Source organism: Podarcis filfolensis (assembly GCF_964270895.1).
Source record: "Podarcis filfolensis genome assembly, chromosome: 17".
In the NCBI taxonomy this organism is placed as follows: Eukaryota; Metazoa; Chordata; class Lepidosauria; order Squamata; family Lacertidae; genus Podarcis; species Podarcis filfolensis.
This window is the reverse complement of record NC_139621.1, coordinates 8,657,093-8,678,501: the sequence shown is the minus strand read 5'-3', so window position 1 is coordinate 8,678,501 and position 21,409 is coordinate 8,657,093. Positions and strand designations below refer to the sequence as shown.

Sequence of the window (21,409 nt, the reverse complement as noted above, 5' to 3'; positions counted from 1 at the left end):
AATGTCCCAATTTTCATGAGTCATAGCCCAAAACATCAGGAGGACAGCAGGCTGGAGAAGGTTGGCACAGTGTTCAAGGTTTGTTTCTCCTTAACAAGTCAGGATTTGGGTTTAAGACTGGCTAGCAATCCTGGTTTGTTAAGAGGAAACAAACCACAAGCCCAGGTTTTAATGCAACACTAAGCTGTCCCCATCTTGGCTTGTTTGTCCATTTGCGCAAAGCAGGAGAGAACAGCCACTGTTTCATATACACATTGCGATCATGCAGCTCTGCCTGCTCTGCAGGTGCTGAACAAGGAATAAGAAGTGAATGCTCTCTTGGAGACTTACAGCCTCCTTTGTGTACATTCTGGCTTAGTTCTGATAACAGTAAACTTGTGCCTAGGTAGCAGCACTTCTGGTAGCCTGTGGGGGCTCACATGGGGGCTTCTGCAAGACAAATAAATCTCCCCCCTTTTATTACTCACAATTATATATTTACATCATAGCTTTACATCTTACAAGTATACATATTCTTTGTTTTCAAAGTATATTCATGATTATTATTGTCATCATTCTTAAGTCAGCAGATATTAATACACACAAAACAGAAAAAATATGTAATTTTAAAATCATAATATTCTTCATAAATGAATGACTTCCCGCCTCTTCCATTTTGTACCAATAAACTTATTGCTTATATTTGTCTATTGTCTTTTTATTTACAATACAGTGGTACCTTGGGTTACATACGCTTCAGGTTACAGACGCTTCAGGTTATACACTCCACTAACCTAGAAATAGTGCTTCAGGTTAAGAACTTTGCTTCAGGATAAGAACAGAAATCGGGCTCTGGTGGTGCGGCGGCAGCAGGAGGCCCCATTAGCTAAAGTGGTGCTTCAGGTTAAGAACAGTTTCAGGTTAAGTACGGACCTCCGGAACGAATTAAGTACTTAACCCGAGGTACCACTGTATTGTCCTTTCTATCAATTTTCCTTTTATATTTGTAGTCTACAGAAACTACTCAAAGGCTGTTACCGTTTTCACATTGCAGCAATAAGACAAATAGATAATTGCACTTAGAAAAGCAGTATGTAGGATGTCTGGGAGGGGGCTAGACTAGAACCCTTTCTCCTGATATGGATTTTATTTGTAGAAGGAAGGATCCACCTACACTTGCAGTATGAAGGGGCAGAGCTCATGTTTACCATATGAGTGAAAATCAGACTTCTGAGGCAACCAGCTTTCCTGTTTAAGCTTTGGAAATTTAAACATTGTCTCACACAATTTATGAAAGCAAACCATTTTTATCATAATTAATCCCCCAAACCATAGTTTCCATGTAATTTTAACACACTTTAATTGTACAAAACCCAAAAAGATTATAAAGATCTCAGTTAAGAAAACGACGGTAGCAGATCAAATGGGAAAGCTGGCTCAGATGCAAAAGGCTGAATCTCTCAAAGGAGGAAGAAATTCCACAACTCTGTAAACCACCAATAATGCCTTTGAAGAATGCCTGTGTACAGGTCTTATGAATTTGGGGCCCACAGATGGGATTGCCAAGAAACTTTTAACTAAACTTAATCATAGTAGGACACCAAGTAGCAGGTGTATTCAAGGCCAGAGTATCCGAGTTCAGGTGGTTGCTAAGCAACCTGTGGCTATGTGATGGCAACCAGAGCTCCGTGATGAATCTCAGAAGATCTGTTCAGCTGGACTGCATGTTAGCAATAAATTGATGCCCCAGTTTAGCTCAGACTGGCTCCTATTTGCCAGAAGTAAGTGCCTTGTCATTTCTTCTATAACTAACTTGCAGGAATGGATATGGCATTTTTGTGGTCCTCTACTTTTTGTTTTTGTTTTTTGTATTTCCATCCTTGGGGGTTCTGTGGCGGAAATTTTCCCTCTTCCTTTTCAACTTCTTCCCCCCTCCCCATCCAAAACAGCACAATCAGCTAACTTTCCCCCCCCCCTCCCGCCAGTCTCTCCAAAGTCCATGCTGGCACATGTGTTGATTTTTTTTCTCTAGAAAAGAAAGTGACCAACTGAGGAATTGAGCATCATGGATGTGGCACCAAGTCGAGACAACAAACTGAAGCAAAGAGGGTACGTTTCCTATAGCTTTCAGTTTGTGGCTTGAGAAGCTGACAGTGAGCAACGTATGACCCAATATTGCAAGTGTGTGCTAGAAAGCAGCTAAGCAAATGTAGAGCATTGAGGGTGAATGAGATGTGATCCACACCTTTAGCCCTTGTGCAGACTGAACCAGACTGGGGCTGCAGTGTACGGAAGGGTCTTTTTTACACTTTGTCCCACCACAGCCCACCATCGTCCTGATGTGAATTAGGCTGCAGTAATTTCCCTTCCATTACATACAGCAAGAGACATGGGTGGCGCTGTGGGTTAAGCCACTGAGCCTAGGACTTGCTGATCAGAAGGTCGGCGGTTTGAATCCCCGTGACGGGGTGAGCTCCCGTTGCTCAGTCCCTGCTCCTGCCAACCTAGCAGTTCGAAAGCACGTCAAAGTGCAAGTAGAGTTCAAGTTCAAGATTTATTGCAGCAAAAGCCAGTAACACTAAACACCACAAGATCAAACAAAAAGAAATCAACAATAACATCAGAAAAGAAAAGAAAAAAAGATTACACAAGGGAACTTCGCAGTGTGCCATTCAACAGAAGAGATTTACGCTTCCTGATTACTAAAGTGCAAAATTTGGCCACCTCATATGATATTGAGCTTGAGGAATCTTCCAGAAGGTATTTTCGTAGAATTTCGGGGGAGGATTCCAAATATTGTTGTAGGGGTATAAATTTTGATAAAAGCGGCAAAATAAGTTGAACTCGTTCTTCACTATAAAATTCGCAAAATAGAAGGATGTGTGTGACAGATTCTACCTTATTAGACATACAGGGGCAGAGACGCGCATGCATTGGTACCCGCGTGAATTTGCCGTACAGCACTGCTGAGGGCATTGTCTCAAAGCGGGCTCTAGAGAAAGCCCATCTATAAGCTTCGTTAGTGATGTTAGTTAAGTAAGGGGCAGCTGCAAAATTAGGCCAAGCTTTTAAGCATCTATACGTCTCCGGGAGTAGGGCGACTTCTTGTTGTAATTCGACATCGTAAAGTCTCTGAGTGATAATTGCTTTTGCCTTGTTCGGAGTTTCAATAAAAAGATTTTCAGGGTTTAGGCCAATTTGTTTGATCTTATTAGTTATTTGCATAAGCCAAGGAGGATAGGGAGCTGCGGCCAGGAAGCAAGGTAACAGTCCCTTAGGATTGTAATGGATTTTCAGCCAGAGGGATATTGCTTGCTCCCAGACTTTTAATTCCACTCTGGGCAGTCCTGCCTCTTGCCTTAAGACTGCATTAGGTGTACACTTTGGGGTAGCAAATAATGATCTTAAGAATTTTGATTGTACTGTTTCAAGGGTCTTAAGGTTGGCAGAGGGGCTAATTTGAGAGCCATACAGGAGTTGGGCTAGAGATTTTGCCTGAAAAACTTTTAGGGCCATCGGGAGGAAGCCAGCTCCTTTCCTTCTGAATAATCTAAGGATGGCATTTGCACTTCTTCCTGCTGATATAGCTGATGTGGTCAGGTGTGTTGACAGTTTGGCATTATAAGAGAAAGTAATGCCTAAGTATTGGAAGGTCTTAGTCTGTTCAATGGCGTTTCCCTTTACGCTCCAATTATCTTTCCTGAAGGAGCGGTTAAAATGTACAAATTTTGGTTTTGGCAAAGTTAATTGTTAACAGTTCAGTGTTACATTGGTCACTAAACTTTCCTAAGGCACGTTTCAGGCCCACTTTGGTTTGAGAGAGAAGAACAGTGTCATCCGCATACATTAAAACTGGTACTTTTCTGCCGTTAGAGAACACGCGGGGGGGGTTTTCGATTTCACGGCAACATGTGACCAGGGAGTTAACATAGATGTTAAATAAAAATGGGGCTAATAGGCATCCTTGTCTAACTCCCCTTTGGACTGGGATTTCTCTAGAGAGTCTGCCGTCCTGTGCGAGTCTTATCTGGAGGGTATTGTTCTCATGAAGCTTAATCATCAGAAGTAATAACCTTCTGTTAATACCCATATTGGCCAATTTGGCCCAGAGCCTACCCCTGGATACAGAATCAAATGCTGCCTTTAGGTCCACAAAGGCCGCATACAATGACTTTTTCCAATGTTTCACATACTTGTAGACAAAATAATCTAACACTAAGCAGTGATCTATGGTAGAACGTCCAGATGTAAACCCTGCTTGTTCAATTTCTAGCAAGTCATTATGATCTAACCATTCACATAATTTTAAACATAGATGTTTTGTATAAAGTTTACAGATCACATTCAGAAGACTAATTGGTCTATAATTAGCTGGGTCAGAGGGGTTGCCCTTTTTAAATATAGGAACAATTATAGCCAGTCCCCAACCTTTAGGGATTTCAGTTGTCTTATCTATATATGAAAATAGATTTGCAAGAACCGGGGCCCACCAGTTTATTTGCACTTTCAGAAGTTCAGCGACAATGAAATCACTTCCTGGGGCTTTGCCAGATTTCATTTGTAGAATTAACGAAGTGATCTCAGTTTCAGATGTTGGGGGCCATGGTGTATCATTATTTAAAGAGATGTTAAGCAGCGCGGAAGGACGATGTTCCCTAAACAGCACTTTATAGTGCTCTTCCCATGAGTTTGCAGGGATTATTGTGCCCTCGTTAGGAGTTTTGGTTTGACTGGAGATAATTTTCCAGAAGTTGGTATTGTCTTTTTCTATTGACGCTTTTATGAGGGCTTGCCAGATGAGAGAGTCTGCGGTTCTTTTTTTGGTTTTTAGTAACTCTTTGTAGTTCTTTTTTTTAAGTTGTAACTCTAATTTAGTAATAGGGTTAGGATTTTGCCGGAAGACCTTAAAGCATTCCCTAAGTATAAGTTTTGCCTGGATGCATTCGCGGTCAAACCATTTTTTGTTGGTAGGGAACTCATTGTGGTTAGGTCTCCTGAGTCTTGACAATAACGGTTGGAGTTTTCGGATTAAAGTGTTATAATGGTCAATTGGGGAGGTCTCTTCAGTGTCATTGGAGGTCAGATCAGCCCAGAGGAGTTGACCTTCCATTGATTGTGTCCAAATGCTAAAATTGTTATTAACATAAGGGGACCATTTAATTCTGGATCTGCCTATTTGTTGTAGAACATTAGGGTCAGGTGTCTGTGGGACGAGCCCACATCTAGAGGGTTCCCAAAATTCAGTCCTTTTAAGATTTAGGAGTAGATGGTCACTTTCGGTTCTTATATCTACAGTAAATTCAATATATTCATCAAAGAGTTCTTGAGAGACAAGGATGTAGTAAATAACAGAATGCCTTAAGCCTGACCAATAAGTAAATTGGCTGGGGCAGTCTCCCGAGGAGAGGCCGTTTAAAATAACAAGGTTTAATTTAAGTGCCATTAGAAAAAGACATGTACCAGCAAAATTGGTAACTGGGTCAAGTGAATGACGCCTGAATAGGGGCCAATGTTCATCATTAGCATTTAGGGGACCCATTCCACTTTCGTTAATTAGCTGTTCGTCTGAGTGGCCTAGCCTTGCATTAAAGTCCCCACCAATAATTAAGGAGGCAGAGGGGAACTTATTTGAGGAGAATGCAGTCTTCCAGTTCGTTCCAGATGTTTTTAAGATCAGTTTGTTTCATAAGTGGATGAATATAAACATTGATGCATATGATCTTAAAGTGGGTAGAGAATATTTTAACAGCCAAAATCCATTTTTTATCGATTTTCAATTGGATAGGGGAGGTTCCTAGATCTGTCGATACGAAGGTGCTCAGACCTCCCGCTGGTCTTCTGCCTTTTGGGCCGATTGTGGCACAAGAATGGAAAGCAAAATAATTGTGTAGTTCAAAAGGATTTTGCATCCAGGTTTCTTGGAGCAGGATGATCTTGAACTGTGATACGTAGGTTAGAACATCTTTGTCCATTGTTTTCGATTGCCATCCAGCAACGTTCCAGGATAGTAGTAGAGGTGGGAGTCATTTTGTCTCTTCAATAGCATCTAGGGCTTTCCCGGGGTCGTGGAAGATGCATCCATTGGATGGTAAAGTCTCCGGTAATGTGATTAGGGGCGCCACAGAGATTTCGGCGTGGATTTCAGTTGGGCAGAGTAGGGGTGTGTGTTCTGACGTGACCTGAGGAGATTCATATCCCATTTTTCGCTCCAAGTTAGGTGGAGTATTTGCCTCTTTTGTGGGCGCTAGATCTTCAGAGTTGCGGAGATAGAGTAATAACTCATCTAGTCTGTCCGTTATCTCTGTTTGTTCGGCTTTTGGCAGATGGGAGAAGGAAACAAGTAACTCCTGCTCCATCGAATTCTCTAGATGAGTAGCCTTTGATAGGAGGGGCATGGGGGTCTCTGTCCAACTAATTAAGTCTGAGGGTGGAGAGGAAGGGCTCGTAGTAAGTGAGGTGCCCTCATTTTTAATTGCTTTCCTTTTAGCTGGAGAGTAGGGTATAAGAGGGCAAATCTTAGTGTTGATAAAAACTCTTGTAATAAAAATTCCATAATTAGTCAGGTAGTTTCGTAAGGACATCATATAAGTTGGAAACTTTTTAGATTCGAAGGTGAGCAGTATCCTCTGCATGTGTGGCTTGCTGTAAATGTGGACAGTGGATTTCAGATCGATGGAAAGGGGATTTACGCCCAAAAGCTCAGCTAGATGCCTTCTTGCGACATGTATAGACGACCAGTTAACAACCTGACCTTTGAAGGGGAGGATAATTAAACAGAGTCTAGTGGCTTGTAGTGAGAGATTGTAGGAAGATATGGTGTGTAAATCTTCCATAGTTTGTTCATTTTCAAATTTGCAGCCAGTCTGCGAAGTTGAGCGCAGTAGGACAGGTACTGTAGGTGTTGGTTCGGCCCTATCCTCCGGTGAAGCATCTACGGGGCTGACATTAACTTTTGGGGATACAAAGGATAAAATCTTCTCTAGGGAGCCTTTGATGTCTCTTATGTATTTAAAGATATAGTCCACGGTTTTAGCCACTAGGTCTAACGTGGTAGAGTGTTCCAGTAGTAATTCAGAGAGATGGTTTTCTTGTTCTCTGATGTAGTCTTCCGCCTGAATGGGCATAGTTGGAACTTTTTGGGGACCTTTTGGTCTCGTGATGGTGGTTAGTGGGTTGTTTAAGGGGTTAGTGGGTTGTTTAGCGGATAATTCCTTCGGTGTAGTTTCCTTATCTATTATCTCTGCTAATGGAGAGAAGCTATTCGAGGTCGGAATATTAAAAGTATCCTTTGTTTTTCCATTAAAGAATTCACTGATTTTGGTTTGCTTGGTGAGGGGCAAACATGCCATTTCCTCTAAATCCTCAGATTCTCTGCAGCGTTTTCCAACCCCCCTCCTCGCATCAGCAGGGCTGTCTAATTGCTGAGTCATCTCTCCCTTTACCTCGCTCTTCTATCTTCCCTAGGTTTTTCAAAGAGTCGAGGGAGTATTTTCCTTGAAAGTATCCTGTTCAAGGAGGAGTAGTGTGCCAAAGGTTATTGGCATAACACTAAATTATGCACCGTCTGTGCCTCCAAACTTGCGGTGGGAACAGCCCATGAGTCTTCCTGTAAACTCTTCGCAATGTGATAAGATAGTCAATTCAGCTTTAAACTTCCAAGAAGAGTCAGGAATACAAAGCGTGGGATAGAATGCGGTGAGGTGCTTAAATTTATCTGAGCTCAGTGTTCATTAAAATAGTCTTTAAAATAGTCTTTAAAAGGAGTAAGAGAAAATAAAAAGATAAAATCAACGGGCTCACATTAGTAGAGTGCTGGTCGCCATCATACCGGAAGTAGCTAAATAAGTACCACTCTGGCGGGAAGGTAAACAGCGTTTCTGTGTGCTGCTCTGGTTCGCCAGAAGCAGCTTAGTCATGCTGGCCACATGACCCGGAAGCTGTACGCTAGTTCCCTCGGCCAATAAAGCAAGATGAGCGCCGCAACCCCAGAGTCGGTCACGACTGGACCTAATGGTCAGGGGTCCATTTTTACATTTTTACCTTTTTACATACAGCAAACATGGTGGGGGGGGCGGGGGGGGAGGGATAAGTTCAAACAAGGGCAAATAGTCTAAACCTTACCCCTGCTATTTATTTGTTTTTAAACCACCCAACCACAAAAGGGATAAAGACATGAGTAACATCTCGTATACTTTGATCCTGGAAGTACAGAACTAGTGGTTCAAAATCATTGTCCAGAGAATGGGTGCAGAGAGAGTTCTTATTAATGAAAGGTCAACTTCTCCATCAATAGTTTGGGAGGGAAGGCCGACTGAATGCATTTAACAGAGTTAAATCACAATATAAAACACTCAGTTTGGTAGAGCAGGTAAGGGACAGCTAGAAGCACAGAATCCTAGAATTGTAGAGTTGGAAGGGACCCCACAGGTCATCTAGTCCAACCCCCTGCAATGGAGGGATCACAGCTAAAGAATCGCTGGCAAAAGGCCACCCAACCTCTGTCAAAACAACCTTCAGTGAAGCAGAGTCCACGACTTTCTGAGTTGGGGAAGAACTTTTTTTTCACCTTGTCTTAGGGTAGGAAAAGGAAGCAACAAATTCAGTTTTTAAGAGGGTAGATTTACATCCTGCTCGTATGCAAGCAGTTTTGGATGCGGGGAGCGATTTTTGTTTGGGGGACAAAAATGGCCTGAGGGGAAAGGGATAAGATTCCTGGCCTTTCCCCACAATATCATGCCAGTCATTCCTTTGCTTCTGTAGCCTCAGCAACAGCACAGTATGAAATAAAACAGACTAACAAGAATAATGGAGGTACATAATGTAATATCCCCTACTCTGCTTTCATATTTTCTGTTGGCCAATTGCACCAGATTCTTCTATACAAAAATTGATGGACAGCCATTAGATGTCTGTCTTTAGGTATGAGTTGAAGCTGAGGAGCCATCTCTTTTGCTATCTTTGGGGATTCTACAATGGTACTTCCACCACCCACTCAGTCCTCACTTAGTCTCTCCCCATCTAAACCCAGAAACTTTGAGGAAGAGAACGCTTGGCTACAGGAGTGGATCCACGAAGAACTTGCTCATGGTGAAGTCTGGCAGAACCAATATGAGGCACTCTTGGGACATCAGGCCCAGCTCTGCTCCTTGTTGCAGGCCAAGAGGTGAGAGGCTCTCAGAGCAGGCACCCAAAACTAGGGATGGGGCACAGGGCAAAAAACTGTCCGTGGCTGCTCTAGATTTGCCTACAAAGGGTGTGTTTTATTTCCAGTTAAGTTTTTTAGGCTGTTTGGTGCCTGAACATTAGCCAACCTTCGCAGGAAGCAGCAGCAACTATTCCTCTGGCTGGTATCAAGACAGTGGTGTAGCACTGGTTGCTGGTCGCCTGATTCGCACCCCTTCAAAAATTGTGTACTAGGGGCCATGGCTCCCGGGCACCCTGCACCATAGCTGTCAACGTTTTCCTTTTTTAAAGGGAAATTCCCTTATTCCAAATAGGATTCCTCGCAAGAAAAGAGAAAAGTTGACAGCTATGCCCTGCACACTACACCCCTGTATCAATAGATTTTTCAGCCATTTCCCCATTGTTGCATTGAGTTGAAAAAGAGATGCACTGTTACAAAGGATGATGGAATATATCTCTTGGATTGTGTCAAGTAGATGCTTGGGGTAACAGAACATATTTTAGGCAGACAACAAGTAAAAGAGACAGGAGTCTCTGGCAGGGAGGCCAGGGCTTTACTGAGTAAGGCAAGAACTTCTTGCCACGTCCTGGTGCACTTGATCCTGGGGGATACAGCTGACTTTCTCCCTCTGCAGTTTTGAACCCCTGGAGAAGAAGACCCGGGCACTGCAAGAAGAGCTGGAGGAAGCCCAGTACGCCCTGAGGGAGTTCCAGAACCGAAGCCGTCAACGCCAACTGCGCATCCACAAGCAAGTGAGACCCTTGCAGGGAATCTTTGGGACTCCTTTATTCTCCCCCCTCCCTGACTCTTTGGTAGACCTTCGTACAGTCATTGCTTCATGGAAAGAGGTGTGGGGACTGGCTTTGTGGCATGAAGCTCTAGGCACTCCCTGCAAATTTTTGCTGGGGGGGGGGGAAAGGTGCCACTGGAATGGTCCCACGGATGAATTGGATGGATGTTGCATCCCCTTAGCTCAGTGGTTTTCAACCAGTGTGCCGTGGCACCCTGGGGTGCCTTGAATGATGGTCAGGGGTGCCGTGGGCAACACTGGCCTCTGTCCCTCTTTCCTTCCCTCTGGTGTCCTCTCACAGCTCTGTCTCCCAAAGGCTTGCACAGCTGTTTGGTGCAGCAGCCCTGGCTACAAGCTCCTCAGGCAAATGGTGCCTCTGGGACTGGCCAAGGGGTGCTGGTTGCCAGGAGCTGAGGTGGCCTTGGAGTAAGCAAGCAAGTGGGCAAGGGAGCCCAGCCAGCCAGTCCACCAGCCCTTGCTGTTGGGAATGGGCAGACAAGTCCCAGGCCCCTGTGGGACAGTGTGAGGAGGCACCTCTTTTTGGGGTGGGGATGGGGGACAGCAGCAGCAGCAGCCCAGAGGACTCCCAAAGAGAGAGGAGAGGAGCTGAGGGAACACTCCACAAGGGAGGGTGTTTGAAAAAGAATGAGAGGCTGCCAGCTCTGCAGGCAAGGGGTCAGCAAACTTTTTCAGCAGGGGGCCGGTCCACTGTCCCTCAGACCTTGTGGGGAGCCGGACTATATTTTGGGGGAAAAATGAACGAATTCCTATGCCCCACAAATAACCCAGAGATGCATTTTAAATAAAAAGCACACATTCTACTCATGTAAAAACACCAGGCAGGCCCCACAAATAACCTAGAAATGCATTTTAAATAAAAGAACACATTCTACTCATGTAAAAACATGCTGATTCCCGGACAGTCCATGGACCGGATTTAGAAGGTGATTGGGCTGGATCCGGCCCCTGGGCCTTAGTTTGCCTATCCATGGTAGTATAACTGAGCTCCTGAGCCCCACAGGGGTGCCACAGAAAAAATGTAGTTGGTCAAGGGAGCCGTGGACTCAAAAAGGTTGAAAACCTCTGCCTTAGCTGTATAGAATGTCAGTCTTTTAGCACAGAAATCCCATTTTCTGCCTTAAGGCAAACATTCACAGTCCTTCTGTTCTGCAGGGTCTGCCATTGAAAGTCAGCACCACCCACCCTGCTTTGAAGAGGGTGACTTCAGGGAACATCAGGGGGAAAGAGTAAATGCATTATCAGAGATAAGGACCAATTTCCATATGCTGATTTAGACTAAATGCCTACTTCAGGAGCGATTGGTGTAATTCAATACTTCTCAGGATAGCACCTGGCTATCACGGGTGTGTCTGTTCAGGAGCTAACTGCTGTTGGGGAACTCCAAGGCCTCTGCTGCTCTCTCTTCTCATTGCACAGAACTGAAAGCAGGCCTGTGGGAAAGTGCCAGCCAGCACTGAGTTCTATGAACAAAGGAGGGCCATCAACACGATAGATAAGCAAGCCAAGCCTTAACAATATTATCTTAACCCTGTCTGTGGCATTCTTATTTTATTCTGCTTAGGTCAGCCCAAGTTCCAATGGTGCTTCTCCTTCTGGAAAGGCCCTTTGTTCCATGTAATGAGTTTAACAATCACCCCCACAATTTAATCAGGACAGCTTCTTGCCTTTTTCCAGTGTTTTTGCCGGAGGGATGAAGGCGGGCGGGGCGGAGATAAAACAATCTTGTTCCGTTGTGTTGTGTCTCTGTTGTTTATAAGTCTCCTTCCAGTCAAAAAAAGGCCCCCAGTGGTGGATCTCAGACTTTTCCCTTTACTGACCACTTGAAAATTGCTGAGGGTCTTGGCAGACCACTAAATTATTTTTCTGACTGTTGTAACAGTGATAATGCACTGTGCTAGATGCTGTGTGATTTTAATTATATTTTTACAGCATGCCACCTGAACGAAACTGGTCTGCAGACCACAGTTGGGGAATCTGTGTTTTAGAATCAACAGTTAAAGGTTTTGAAGTCCAGTGTTTTAAACAGTACTTAAAGGTGACGGCACTTTATTTTGAAATATTAACGCAACAGACATTATTATATACTGTTGTTTTCTATGTTTCGCTTCTTAGCTCATAGCTGCTGCTTCTTCCTGGGTGCAGAGATGTTGTTTTCTATTTTGCACATTTCCCCGGCTCCTTATCTGAATTCTTACATACATTTAAAGAAAAAACAAAACTATCATTTGGAATTCAGCCTCTGGCTAAGAGGAACCTTCCATCTGTGCAAGATTAAAGGATTCCTTCCTTCCCTCTGCATACTGTACTGTTCTGCTGTCGTCGTGCCCCCCAACTCCTCCTCCCTCCTAAGCCAATTTGGAGGGGACATGCCGGGGTGGGGGCAGGGGAAGAGGGTGAAAGCCCTGTTGGGCAAGTGGGACTCACTGAACTGATGGGGTTTATAAAAATGAATCTCACCCAATAGATTTCTATGATGATACTAACAGAGTTCAGTGTTAATAAGCACCCAATTTATTTTAAAAATTGCTTTCTTTCTCCTGAGCTGGGGCAACATGATGGAGACACTGGAAGTTGCCTTGTGCCCAGTCCATTAGCTCAGGACTGTTGGTGCTGACCGGCAATGGCTCTTCAGGCCTGAGGGGGGAAGTCTTTCCTAACTCTGCCTAAAGACATTGGAGGACTAAATTTGGAACTCTGCATGCTAAGCTAGTGCTCTGCTAAAATGAGGAAATAAGGTACCTGAGGTTACAGACACCTTGGATTACAGATGCTGCAGGTTACAAACTCCACTAACCTGGAAGTAGTACCTCGGGTTGAGAACTTTACCTCAGGATGAGAACGGAAATTGCGCGGCAGCGGAAGGCTCCATTAGCCTCAAGTTAAGTACAGTTTCAGGTTAAGATCGGACCTTTGGAACGAATTAAGTAGTTACTTGAACTTACTACTTTGCCCTAGAGAAGACATTTCCAGCCTAGGTCCCCACATCTGCAGAATACTTCTACTTACTTTATAGTATTGTTGAAGGATAACAAAATGTTGTAATTGAACCAGAAGTGCTATATAAATTCTGATCACACTCAGGGGTAAAATATAAGACATTCGCTCCAACTAATGAGTATGTACAGCAAAAACAAAACAATAAGGCACATACAGCTACAAATAGATAACATCATGTGATAAATACACATTTACTTTGATATCACATCTGTACCATAAATTTAAAGTACCACTTTAACAGTCATGACTCCCCTCCACCAAAAAAAAAAAAAAAAAAAAAAAAGAATTATGGGGACCATGGGCATAGCTAGGATTTTTGTGAGGAGAGCAGGACTTGGTTAGGGGGGGCAGGACTTTTTTGGGGGCCCGAACCAATGTGATTGGTCAGTTAAGTATTTGTATTGTTTTACTTGATAGGGCAGCTGCCCCCCCTTGGCTAAGCCTATGCTGGAAACTATAGTTTGTGAAGGATGCTGAGAGTTGTTAGAAGACCCCTATTTCCCACACAAAACTATAATTCCCAGTGTTCCCTGGGAAGAGGGATAGGCTGTTAAACCACTCCGGGAGGGGAAATAGGGATCTCCTAACAAGTCTCAGTACCCTTAACAAACTACAGTTCTCAGGATTCTTGGGGCAAGCCACAACTGTTTAAAGTACAGTGGTACCTCAGGTTACATACGCCTCAGTTTACATACGCCTCAGGTTACAGACTCCGCTAACCCAGAAATAGTGCTTCAGGTTAAGAACTTTGCTTCAGGATAAGAACAGAAATCGGGCTCTGGCGGTGCGGCGGCAGCAGGAGGCCCCATTAGCTAAAGTGATGCTTCAGGTTAATAACAGTTCCAGGTTAAGAACGGACCTCCAGAACAAATTAAGTACTTAATCCTGAGGTACCACTGTAGTATCATAGTACTTTAAAATGTATGGTGCAGGGTGGGGTGTGGCTGGAGGGGGAAATAATTGACATAGAATTATAGAACTGTAGTGTTGGAAGTTCATTTAGTCTAACCCCCTTCAGTACAGGAATCTTTTGTCCAAAGTGGGGCTCGATTCGAACCCATGACCCTGAGATTAAGAGTCCTTCCCTTCCCATAATCTGAAAGGGATAGAGGAAAATCTGTGCAGGTTTGTGTGTTTGAATAGAACAGACTACAGAACTCAGTCTGATCTGTATCTGGGAAGCAAGACTTAGTTAGACCTTTCCATCTCTTCTCTAAATTACAGCAGAAGGAAAATCAGAGAATGGCTGAGACTGTTAAAGAACTGGAAAAAAAGGTGAGAGCTGCTTGATGTGGCAAATTTAGTTGGGACCAACCAGCATGGGTTCCATCCGTCTTCCTGAAGGCCTTGGTTGTCCGTGCAGCAGGATCAAGTCATTAAACTTTTCCTAGATGGTGCCACTTCACACTGCAAGTGAGGAATTCACATGTTTGAGTGGTGACCTAGCCAGCAAAGAACCAAAAACTAATTGCAAGTAGAAAACTAGCATGCCAAAGACATGGGTTTAACCTTAATCCAGACCCATCAGGCAATGCCCATCAGCTTTGAGGGCCCCCAGCCCCCTCAAATATTTTATTGGTGGGGCAAAGGGACCAACTCTACTTAACACTGTGCAAGTTTTAACTGCAAATTGTCTCAAAATGATTGCTGTCCTAGGTTTCAGTTCCTTAAGCGTGCTTCTCAGAACTGCTTCCCTCCATGTGCCCAATCATGAAATCTTTTGTTCTTACTAAAATTGACTTGCATATTGTAAAGAAATCAACTTTGACTTGACTATCGTTACACAAAGGTCTTCAAGCAACAGTTGGAGGAGAAGTCCAACAAGGATATCCTAAAGGAGCTGAGAACAGAAGGCAATGAGCTGAAGGTGAAGGTCACATTCTTTGTATGTCTTTGTATAAGGACCAGCTGATGGCTCTATATCAATACCTAAGGCAGATGGGGAACCTGCAGACATCCAGATGTTGTTGGACTCAAACCCTCATTGGCCACATCCAGCATGGCCAATAGTTAAGATGATGGGAGGCATAGTCCAGTAACACCTGGAGAGATACAGGTTCCTCACCCCTGACCCTGAACTGTAAGAAAAACAAACAAGGCAAACCCAGGAACACCGGTAGAACCTAGAAGCGAAGTACTCCTTCCGATAGGATAGTTTACCTTCCCGCTGCAGCGGTACCTATTTATCTACTTGTACTGGTGTGCTTTCGAACTGCTATAGCTAGGAGGAGCATTCTGGAATGTGTTGATAGTAACATACTTTGGGATATTAGTTTTGAGAATAGAGGCATTAGACGTTAACAAAGGTATTCTTGCTTTCGTTGGTGACATGCTTGAGGGTGTGCTTTCTGCTTTTGGAGCACAGGACTTTGCTTCCAACTTGCTCAGAGGGTGAGAAATTGAAAGGAGGTTTCCAGGGTTGCATGCCAACTTGACTGGGACAGAAATAGGACCCAAAGGCAGGGGTAGCCAGTCCTATGCCCTCCAGATGTTCAGAGAATAGAATTGTAGAGTTAGGAAGGATTCCAAGGGTCATCTAGTCCAACCCTCTGCAGTGCAGGAATCCTGCCCACAGCCATCCCTGCTTGGGCTTGAACCACCAGTCTTCTGGTTAACAGTTAGATGCACTGACGCATTGCACCATACTCCTTCCATATTTCCTGACCTTTGCACCTGGCTACCTCTGATCTAAAGGAATAGAAAACAGCTCAGATGGTAAGTGGCTGTGCATTTGTGTCTGAATGACAAGGTTGCTAATGCAATAATGTTCTCTTTTTTAACCTTACTCCACAGAGGTACTTGTCTGAATGGGAGGCCAAGTGGCAGGCAAAGAACAACAGGATCAGACAGGTAAACTCAGATGTATTTGAGCTTTCGATATACACATGTTCCCGGTGGTAAGTTAAGGCAACTTTGTCTCTTTGGCTCAAGGAAGGACTTAATGTTGAAGCAAGGCTCAACTCCACAAACTACTCTCAGGATCTCCTAGCTGCTACCATGGCTTGGACAACGGCTCTTACAATTTATTTGTAGGAATGTGTTGCAAAGGAAGCGCAACTTGAAGGCAGCATCTAAGGCTGGAAACAGACTGTTTTTTTCATAGTACTTAAGTACATAAAAGAGGGTGTAATTTTGAACATACAGAGATGAATAATATCATATTTTTCCAGACACCATATCATCACTAGTAAGACTGATTTAGTATTTCAGGCTAGGAGGAATGTTAGGAGTTGAGGAAACTTTGTTGTTGTGGGTTGAACCTGAACAAAAGAGTTCTGTTTTGTTATGGGTGTTTCAGAGACAGCACCAGATTGAGAAACTCAGCACCACCATTCAAGGAATGTCTCTGAAGAGCCAGGTATGTCCCAACCATCCCAGAGAATCATGGATTAATAGAATTGTAGAGTTGGCAGAGGCCCAAGGCTCATCTAGTCCATTTCCCTGCAATGCAGGAATCTCAACTAAAACATCCCTGACAGATGTCCACCCAACCTCTGCTTAAAAACCCCCAAGGAAGGAGAGTCCACCACCTCCCGAGGGAGTCTGTTCCAATGTCAAGCAGCTCTTACTGTCTGAAAGTTCTTCCTGAAGTTCAATTGGAATCTTCTTCCTTCTCACTTCTCAGGTTTGGGTCCTACCCTCCTGAGCAGTGGCGTAGCGTGGGTTGTCAGAATCCGGGGCAAGGCAAGTAATTTGCACCCCTAACCCGTGGATTTGCGCCCCCTAACCCGTGGATTTGCGCACCCTAACCCTAACCCCCAGATGTTGCGCCCGGTGCAGCTGGCCCCCTTGCACCCCCCACGCTACGCCACTGCTCCTGAGCATGAGAAAATATCAACCATGTCAATCTTTATTACGGTCCAGAGATCCAACAAATTGTTACAAAGCAATGCACAATTCAGACAGCCTACCTCCAGGTTAAACAAGCATTTTGTTCAGACTTAAAGATAGGGATCATTGGTTCTTACAACCACCGATAAAAACTTCGCCACTGCTAATGTTCTAGCGTTTGTTCAGTCTTCCAATAGGAACCTGACATAGTGAGCCTCAGATTTTCCCGGGAAAGGTACCAGCAAGGGTAATATCAGTTCAGCCCTGGCTTGCTCATATTTCGCACAGTGCAGCAAAATATGTTTTATGGAATCAATGTCTCGATCACACGAGCAAAGTCTGTCCTGGTGGGGAACTCCTCTCAACCTGCCATCCAACACTGCAGAAGGAAAGACGTTTAGTCTGGCACATGCGCAGTCTGTATGGGCTGCGCCGCCCATACGGCTATCATATCTCCTCTCATATCTCCTCTGCGCCACCACTGGCTATCATATCTCCTCTCAGTCTCCTCCTTACCAGGCTAAACGTACCCAGTTCCCTCAGCTGTTCCTCATAAAGCTTGGACGTGCCCTGGCAAGTTCAAAGTAGTTCCAAATTAGTTCCCATATTCTTGGGAAATCCTGAACTTTTTTTACAGGCCAAATCATTGGACTAAGAAATATCATTAATCCTCGTCCCCAAATCCATAACATTTAATATAGTACTCGAATTCTCCTGTCTCCTCCAGTTCATGGCTGATAATTGAGCCTGCAGCCTGACCGAAATGGGATTCAGAGAACGGAGATTTCTAACGTCTAAAAAACAGGTGTTGCTTTTTTTGTTTCTGTCTCTCTTAATTCCAACAACAAAGGAGCTGCACAGAAACATCACCCTCTTGGAGGACAGTGTGATGGAAGCTCAGCAGGAAATGGCACTGTAAGTTTAAAGCAATAACGGTTGCTTATGGTGAACTGGAGAGGCAGACTGAATAGATGAGTGAACTGTTTAGCCAGCATGTTCTATGTTTATGATAATATTTTATTCTCTTGCTAATTATGATGTTTTAAATGAGGGCCCGCCCTGTGGAGTGCCCTCCCAGCAGATGTCGAGGCAATAAGCAACTATCTTACTTTCCAAAGACTTCTGAAGGCAGCCCTGTTTAGGGAAGTTTTTAATGTTTAATGCTGTATTGTGTTTTTAATATTCGGTTGAGAGCCGCCCAGAGTAGCTGGGGAAACCCAGCCAGATGGGCGCGGAATGAATGAATGAATGAATAAATAAATAAAATTTCCTTTAGTAATGTTTCCTTTTGTGACACACACACACTACATATCGTTAACTTTGCCACATTAAATGTGCATTCCGTAGTTGACTTCCTTTGGAATGTTTTATTTTGAAATAACTTTAAGATGATAATTTAGTTTCCTGTTAAATATGTAGCTTTGAATGTATACTTTATATCTGTCTTTCTTCTGTAATTTTGTATTCTGGATTGTTTTATTTGATGTTTAATGGGGGTTGTAAACAGCTTTGATTCCCCCCCCCTTAAAAATAAAAAGCAGTAATGAAATGAAATGATGATGATGATGTTATGACAGAGGCCTGTTCAAACCCACCTGAGTGGCCTTGGACAGGGTCCTCACAAATCTCACCATCCAGGAATAATAGTTGCAGGCACCAGAGGTTATTGAATGTGATGAAGTGTTCTCTCCCAGTTTAAGAATATAAGCTGCCTGAAAATTGTAGAGCAAAAACAGACATCCCTGGGTGTGTTTCAGGGTTACCTGTGTGTTTTCTCTTAAAATGCAAGTGTTTGGGGTTAGTATTAAAGTTTGCTACAGTGTGTGTGTGTGTGTGTGTGTGTGTGTGTGTTTGGGTAAATGCTGCATTGGGGACCTACAAATCAACATAACATTCTCCCTAGGGTTCAAGCAGAATCAAAGAGGAGAAAGAAGGAAGTACAATCAAAGTAACTATGTTTTGGGCCCACAATATATCATGCCATCACCGCAGTGTCCTTTCTTGTCCTGCCTTCTGTTTTGCTTCTTTCACAAACTTTTCCTTTTGGAGATGTAATACTATGTTCTGTTTCAGATTCCAGAAAGAGCTACTTTCAGAACAAGTGGGGACCTCGAATGGGGGCTTTCTTTTAGAGGAACAAGCATGTGACCAGATGGTATGAGGGGCACAAATTATATACGCAAAGTGCAGGGGGCATGTGAGTCAGGGGATGTGACCTTTGTGGTTTATGTGAAATGTTTATGGGCTCATGTCAGTGCCATTCCTGGGGTTCAGACAGAATGTAAGGGGGAAATGATAGCATGTAAACCCTGTCTTAGTACCCCAGAAACTTCAGAATTCAAGCAGCACAACTGAGGTAGCAGAGAATCAAATCCTTCAGTGTTCAGCCTTGCCACATTTCTTCCTATCTGACTCCTTGTTGCCCAAAGGAAGGTGTAAAAATATAGATCAGTGGTGGGAAGCCTATGGTCCTCCAGATGTTGATGTATTTGGAAATAAAACTCATCCGTGGTTCACTGCAGGGGTGCCAGATTCCTCGCTCTAGGGGGCATTCTTGGTCTACAGCAGAATATAGGGGCTTTTTACAGTACACATGCTCAGCCAATCACTTGAATCTCAACATACACTTTTTTTGTTCTCCCAGAAAAGGCTTCCATGTTTGGAACTAAACAGAATCAGTTTCAAAGAGCAGCTCCCTTCCTGGTAAGTGATCAAACGGATTATCAGAGAATATCATACAAATAGGGAGGAGACAGCGGGGTGAGAATTTCAGGGTGAGGAGAAGAAGGGAAGGCACAGACATTGCGCGCTGATGTGGTCGGTTGGTGGTTTTCAGGCTGTGTCCAAGGGAATATTAGCATTCTTGCAAAGATCAGGGGTTTTTCAGAGAGAAGATACTGAAAAGCAGGGTCCCCTGGAAGACACATTGTCCATACAATCAGGGCCGGATTTAGGTTTGATGAGGCACTAAGTTACTGAAGGTAATGGGGTGCTTTATATATCCAACTATCCTTTGTTAACGACAAATTGTCGCTGTTTTTTGTGTTGAATATATGCTATATGGTAATTTATGGACCTAATAGGTATCTGAAGCCATTTGCACATGTTGCCATGCAACCAGTCCATGCAGAATGTAGGCACCCTATATATATAAATGAGCAAACCAGTGATATTTTAGGGAGCAGGCTAGCAGGCGGGGCCCATGACTTACATCATAGGAGCCTATACAACACAAAACACTGTTACTGTATGTAGGTTTTATTTTATTTGTTGTTTATTTTATATTTTGGAAATGTACATCCAGGTTTTTTCCCCTTTAATTTTTTTGGGGGGCCCCAAGAGAGTGGGGCCCTAAGCTATAGCTTGTTTAGCTTATACGTAAATCCGGCACTGCATGCAATACTGTCTCCCGCGAATGAGTGTTAGGTGGGCTCAAGGTTATAATCTCAATTCATGTGGTAGACCCGACCAGCATGCTTTGTGAACAGTTTGTGTGCCTTACTTAGAACACTGCTCAGAATCCCTTGCAACACGTAGGTGTTTCTTAGCAGACAAGAGCTCCCCAAAGACAGAACCACCGAGAACCAAACCATCTTGTGCAGCTGACTTGGAGTTTGGTGTCTTCTTTTGTTTTTGTGTTTCTGCTTGTAGGTCATTCTCTTGCATCTGTCCCCAGCGCCCAACTCTCCGGGACGCATGTAGCTTGCTGTGGGCATTAGCCAAGGCCTTGCTCCTAATCTTGCTGTTGGCTGTGGGCTTCCACTTCCTCCAAGGCTGGTTCTCCAGCCAGCCATGTCTGCAGATCTATTCAGCTCCTTTGCTTTATATCCAACCCAAGAGGTTACTGCCCCCTTTAACTTCGTGAAGGCACCTAGGCTTCTGTGGTTGAATGTCCTTTAATAAAGTTTAATAAGAAGAAATCTGAAATCCACCATCAAACATCTGTCTTTGTGTGGTTGAGTTTTGTTTTAACAAATAGGCGGTGGGGGGGGGAAGGATTGAATTTATGGGTTAAAATTACAATAAAGGTGATTCCAACTAAACATTAGGAAGAAACTTCCAACAGTTAAGATCTGTTTGACAGTGGAATGGACTTTCTCGGAAGCTGCTTGACTCTCCTTCACTGGAGGTTCTTAAGCAGAAGTTGGGTGGCCATCAGTCATGGATTTTGTTGAGTTTCCTGCATTATAATGGGTTGGACTAGATGACTCTGGGGGTCCCCTCCAACTCTACAGTTCCATAATTCTAAATCAGGAGTGTGCTGTGGGGAGAAGAAGGCATTGACTCACCCCCCCCAGCCCCAGCCCAGATCAGAATCTCCACCAACAGCCTTCCTCTGCTATTTATAACAGAAAGAAATTAATCCAGAATGCGGCAGCTAGACTGGTGACTGTATAACACCAGTCCTGAAAGACCAGCATTGGCTCCCAGTACGTTTCCGAGCACAACTCAAAGTATTGGTGCCGACCTTTAAAGCCCTAAACGGCCTTGGCCCAGTATACCCGAAAGAGCGTCTCCACCCCCATCATTCAGCCCTGACACTGAGGTCCAGCTCCCAGGGCCTTCTGGCGATTCCCTCCCTGCGAGAAGTGAGGTTACAGTGAACC

The 21,409-nt window shown here is 44.0% G+C and overlaps 1 protein-coding gene across 2 annotated transcripts; it reads left to right on the top strand.

Moving 5' to 3' along the window:
• Positions 1–1,612: 1,612 nt before the first annotated feature.
• LOC310752821 (uncharacterized protein) lies at positions 1,613–20,741 on the top strand. Of its 2 annotated transcripts, none has more exons than XM_083593897.1 (12): positions 1,613–1,760; positions 2,012–2,088; positions 9,008–9,142; positions 9,798–9,915; positions 14,196–14,246; positions 14,761–14,838; positions 15,765–15,821; positions 16,270–16,329; positions 17,653–17,717; positions 18,876–18,957; positions 19,447–19,505; positions 20,454–20,741. In XM_083593897.1, exons 2-12 carry the CDS (start codon positions 2,045–2,047, stop codon positions 20,665–20,667), a joined length of 963 nt encoding a protein of 320 aa, XP_083450023.1. In that variant the 5' UTR covers positions 1,613–1,760; positions 2,012–2,044; the 3' UTR covers positions 20,668–20,741. The 2 variants fall into 2 exon arrangements, with proteins under 2 accessions (XP_083450023.1, XP_083450022.1); XM_083593896.1 differs by having other exon boundaries at positions 9,798–9,930.
• Positions 20,742–21,409: the final 668 nt, after the last annotated feature.